Source organism: Nicotiana attenuata, unplaced genomic scaffold (genome assembly GCF_001879085.1).
Source record: "Nicotiana attenuata strain UT unplaced genomic scaffold, NIATTr2, whole genome shotgun sequence".
NCBI lineage: Eukaryota > Viridiplantae > Streptophyta > Magnoliopsida > Solanales > Solanaceae > Nicotiana > Nicotiana attenuata.
This window is the reverse complement of record NW_017671339.1, coordinates 188,982-193,919: the sequence shown is the minus strand read 5'-3', so window position 1 is coordinate 193,919 and position 4,938 is coordinate 188,982. Positions and strand designations below refer to the sequence as shown.

The window sequence follows — 4,938 nt, the reverse complement described above, 5'->3', positions numbered from 1 at the left end:
GATGGGGTACACAACCCCGGCATCCAACCACTTGATCACCTCCTTTTTCACAACTTCTTGCATTGCCTCGTTCAACCTCCTTTGATGTTCCNCAATTAGTCGTCTGAAAATAAAAGCTGAATATAACTGAAAGCAGAAGTAAAGTGCAGGAATTAAAGACTCCCAAATTTTATACTAATTCAGATTTAATGTGAATCATACTCCAGTACCCTTGGGTTGCAAGGTTGTTTTCTCTTCAAAGCTCCTTGATTAGTTTCGTATAATTGTGTTGATGTTATCTCCAAACACCAACTCACTTTTGTATCTAAGTACGCTCGTGGTATTTTCGATACAATGCCTCGCCAATGTTTTTCTCTCTTTCTTTTCTCTACTGATTATACGGTAAACTTTGCTAAGATTACAAAGCTTGTTTAGAGTAGAATAAAGAGTACGAAGTTGGTATGATTAAACTATATTTCTTCAAGACTGGTACAGATGTATATATATACTTCGTGAGGTCTTCTTGTCTCTTGATTGACGTGAATCTTGAGAGATTGCAAACTAAGGGATTTGATCCTTGAAAGGGATCGTAGAGTGATTCTTTCCAAGAATAAGATTTTACTTATGTTGATTTGATTCCAGCTTTTAATTGTCTTCCTTTGATAGAGGAATCTTCAGTGCATAGTTTCACAATCTTGACTTCCTTTAATTTATGTCCTTCCTATAATATCCTCCATTAATCTGCTGCCAAATCCTTGATTGATTTTTCCTTCGAATTTCCGCTACTCCTTCCTTTTTCGTCTCTAATCTTTCGATACATCCTTTTTCTTGCTTTAGGAGTGTTTTCTGTCACTATAGAAGAATTGNGTCATAATGCACCATGTGAAGCTATTCGTAACCTCAAACCGTTGAACTGAATGTAAATGCTCAAAATGACAATTGGGTTGTTACAAAAAATATGTTTTTGAAAAGTACTTTTGAGAAATTTAAAGCTAAATCTTTTGTTAAACTGAATAATACTGCAATATTAATTATTTGTTTTTGCACACATGATAGACATGGATGGTGTGTCTAGATGACAATATAAGTTAAAATGAAATAATATTAGAGCTGAGCCATTTGTTGGACATTCATGGGATAACAATCATGTAAGGACCCTGAATATGCCTTCCTAGCAAGAATTTGATTCACAGCTTGTGTTGGATGGAAGGCATCCCAAAAGAGGTATTGATCTCTGTTGAAGCAAGGCACTGCCAATGGAAGACATGTTATTAGCCTCCCAACGCCACAACATCCTCTGTCCTTTACTTCAAACCCTGCAACGCCACAACCATGAGAATTAATAGCACCATTCTTTCTCTAATAATGGATATTTTTGATCTCTATTGGATGTTTTTGATCTTACCATAAACAGAGGCATTGTTGAATATCTCGATAAATCCTCCAAAAGTATTGCCGTAAATAAAGATGGAGTTAGGGTTATCTTTGTTTAGTTGATCAACAAGAAACCTAAGTTGTGAATTAAACATCCTAATCATTTCATTCACAATAGAGACACACTTTCCTGGTGGAGCAAGACCAGTTCCAACTTGGCTAGGGATACAACCCAGTGGTCCAATTGCTCCCAATAAAAACTTCCTTAGTCCTATACCATGAAGTGCCTGCAAATAATGGACAAATTAAACTCAGAAGTAAACCCTAAAGTAATTTTTTTTTGATAAAGAGGGGTTAGTACGTATTACCAAGATTTGCCTAGAGTAATGCTTTATGAGGAGATCAGCATAATCTCTAGGCTTGTAATTGGAACTCGTTGTGTACAATGAAGGTTGCAAATAGTTGTTGATGTAGTCATTGTTGCCAAGATTCATTACAACCAATGACTTTGCAAGATAATAGCTCAAGTCTTGATCTTCCATCTGCTGTTTTAGTTGATTCAAGGTATCTTCGAAATTTTGAATCTGTTGATTCAAGCTGAACCTTTCTCCCTAGTAAAAAACATCTAATGTTATAAGCTATAGGAGAAGAATTCATTTACGATTTCTTTTTGAATTTTAAGTATTAAGAGTTAGCTCACTTTGACGAGTATTGATCATCACCTAATTTCGTACGTACAAAATATTTTCATCATCACTCTATCATCTTGTTTAAAAGTTTATTACAAGTAGCATGCCATATGAAGTGTAGGTTAGAAACCTAGAAGATATAATAATTAGCCTATTACAATTAATTAAATTACATTTGTAGTATAAGATTCTTTTGTTTCTTTTTTTACAATTGCAGTGGATATAATTATAGCCTGTTTGGCCAAACTTCTCTAAATTCAAAAGTACTCTCTTTTTCTTCAAAAAAATATTTTTTTTTCAAAGTTGAAGTGTTTGGCCAAACTTTTAGAAGAAAAAAAGTACTTTTGAGTAGAAAGAAGAAATTTTGGAGAAGCAGAAAACTATAGCTTCTCCCCAAAAATACTTTTTTGAAAAATACTTTTAAGAAAAATAGACTTAGAAGTACTAATTGCTGCTCAGAAGTACTTTTCAAATTAATTAGTTAAATACAAACTGGTTCTCACCAAAAGTACTTTTGAAAAAAATACTTTTGAAAAAAAACACTCCTCAAAATAATCTTATTTTTAAAGCTTAGCCAAACTGGCTATTAAACTCATAAAAGAAACTATAAAAGAAAGGTTCAAGGTAAAGATTGATGACAAATTATACAAGACTTTTGCCTGTCTCGTCAAGAATTCCGGCTGCAGCTGAAGCATAGTTCACTCCTTTCGAAATATCACTGCCCATGGTGATAGTAGCTGTATAAGCTGGAATTAGAGGAAGTCCTAGCAGATCACCTACAAATTTTAACAAGATTAATTGTAGATGAATGTAACAGAGAAAAATATGAGCAAATCCAAATTATTACCTAAATAATCTATCATGGTTCTTCCATTGCAAAATCTCCCTGTGGGTCCTATAAAATCAACTCCATATGGTACATAATTAGCCTTTGCCAAAGAGTTTGGGAGATAATTATTATTTCCAGGATCTATAAGTGAATCCCCAAAGGCGAATAAAGCTGTAAACTGTGGCACTGCATTAATGGCTTCTTGAATGGAAAGAACAACAAGGAAAAGAACATTCCATGTCATAAACTGGCTCTCCATTGTGTTTTCTTTTATCCTATCCAATGCGTTAACTTCTGATGCTTTGCTATTAAAGAACAATTGTTTCTACTTTCTTGCTTTAGGTTAACCATTTTTCCCTTCTTTCCTCCCTATATTCTTGCATGTTTTTCGATTCACTTTTATTTCTGTTATATTTTGCTTATTATCTTCTTTTTTTGCCATTTGTTTGATGTTGTCCAGACTTAGTTGTATTTCTCCTATGGGTGCCTACATTCCCATGCCATATCAATGTTATGGTATTTATATGCTGAAATGTGCTAGTTGAAAATTCGTCCATAATTTGAAAGAAAATTCTTGATTGTTTGGGATGTGTAAGTTGTAGGAATAGTGTGAGCTTGCCACCTTTTTCTGACGATCCGATAGGTTGTTTTGAGTACTAGCCCTTATTTTCGTATTTCGAGACCTCTATTAGCTCCACTATTTCTCGATTTGTGTGCGTCAGTCCGTGTCTTTTTTTTTTCCGAAAAGATTTTATGTGAAAATTTGAAGTAAAATATGATTTTTGGCTTTAAAAATAACTTGAGTTGACTACGGTCAATATTTTGTGTAAACGACTCCGGATCGGTATTTTGACGACTCCAGTGGGTCCGTATCGTAATTTTGAACTTTGACGTATGTCCGAAATTGAATTCGGAAGTCCCTAACTTGACTTGACTTGTTTTGTCGAAAGTTAGTAACATGAAACTTCAAATATTTCCTAGGTTTGATCATAGGTTGACTTTATGGCTACCGAGTTTGGGTTTTGATTTCGGGACTTGGTATAGGTCTGTTCTGCTATTTGAAACATATCTACAAAATTTGGTGCAAATCAGAGTTGGTTTGATAGGATTCTCATGTGTGATGACCTGAAAGGTCATCTTATGTTTTAGAACTCGATTCCGTATTATGAAGCCTTTAAAACCGCATTTTATTCCTCCTCGATTTGCGTGCGCAGTCGGGAGTGTTTTCGAAAAACTTTTATATTGAAAGTTGATAAAAATAATAATTTTGCCTTCCAAAGTTGATTTAGTTAGATTTCGGTCAATGTTTTGAGTAAACGGACTCGGACTCGTATTTTGACAGTCCCGGTGGGTCCGTATCAAAATATGGAATCTGGGCGTACGCCTGGAATTGAATTCTGAGGTTCCTAGCTTGAGAAATGAATTTTTGATGAAAATTGAAAGTCTGAAAATTAAATGGTTTTAAGAATTTGGTTAATGTTTGATCTCGTTAGTATCGGGTCCGTATTTTGGTTCCGGAGCCCGGTACAGGTTCATTATGATATTTAAGACTGGTCTGTGAATTTTGGTGAGAAACAAAGTTGGTTTAACGTGATTCGGACGTCCAGTTGAGAAAATAGAAATTTTAAAGTGTTCTTGAGAATTTCATTTGATTTGGTGCTAAATTCGTAGTTCTAGGTGTTATTTTGGCGATTTGATCGCGCGAAAAAGTTCGTATGATGTTTTAAGAGTTGTGTGCATGTTTGGTTTGGAGCCCAGAGGGCTCGGGTAAGTTTCGGATATGCCACAGAGTGAAAATTTGACTTAGAGCATTGCTGGTTCTGCAATTTCTATGACTGGTGTCTGATCTCGCATTTGCGAGATCAGTGTTAGCATTTGCGAACATTCCCCATGCTGGAAGGCTCGCAATTGCGAGCAAATTCTTCGCATTTGCGAAGTGTACCTGGGCCAGCACTAGTTCGCATTTGCGATCTGGAGGTCGCATTTGCGGGGAGCCACTTTTCGCATTTGCGGACAAATCTTCGCAATTGCAAAGTGGGAAATGGGCAACAGTGATCGCAAGTGCGA

The 4,938-nt window shown here is 35.5% G+C and overlaps 1 protein-coding gene across 1 annotated transcript; it reads right to left on the bottom strand.

Moving 5' to 3' along the window:
- Nucleotides 1-1,083: 1,083 nt before the first annotated feature.
- On the bottom strand, nucleotides 1,084-3,130 carry LOC109207647 (GDSL esterase/lipase At5g08460-like). Its single transcript, XM_019370596.1, has 5 exons — nucleotides 2,890-3,130; nucleotides 2,691-2,818; nucleotides 1,722-1,964; nucleotides 1,385-1,640; nucleotides 1,084-1,295 (listed from the first exon to the last, which is right to left on the bottom strand). The coding sequence occupies exons 1-5, from the start codon at nucleotides 3,128-3,130 to the stop codon at nucleotides 1,084-1,086; spliced, it is 1,080 nt and encodes a 359-aa protein (XP_019226141.1).
- Nucleotides 3,131-4,938: the final 1,808 nt, after the last annotated feature.

Excerpts from the sequence above, each read along its gene's own strand:
- LOC109207647 (XM_019370596.1), bottom strand. The coding sequence starts at position 3,130 with ATGGAGAGCCAGTTTATGACATGGAATGTTCTTTTCCTTGTTGTTCTT. Across the intron at positions 2,819-2,889 it reads AACCATGATAGATTATTTAG|GTGATCTGCTAGGACTTCCT; the intron begins GTAATAATTTGG and ends TAAAATTTGTAG. Across the intron at positions 1,641-1,721 it reads ATTACTCTAGGCAAATCTTG|GCACTTCATGGTATAGGACT; the intron begins GTAATACGTACT and ends CATTATTTGCAG.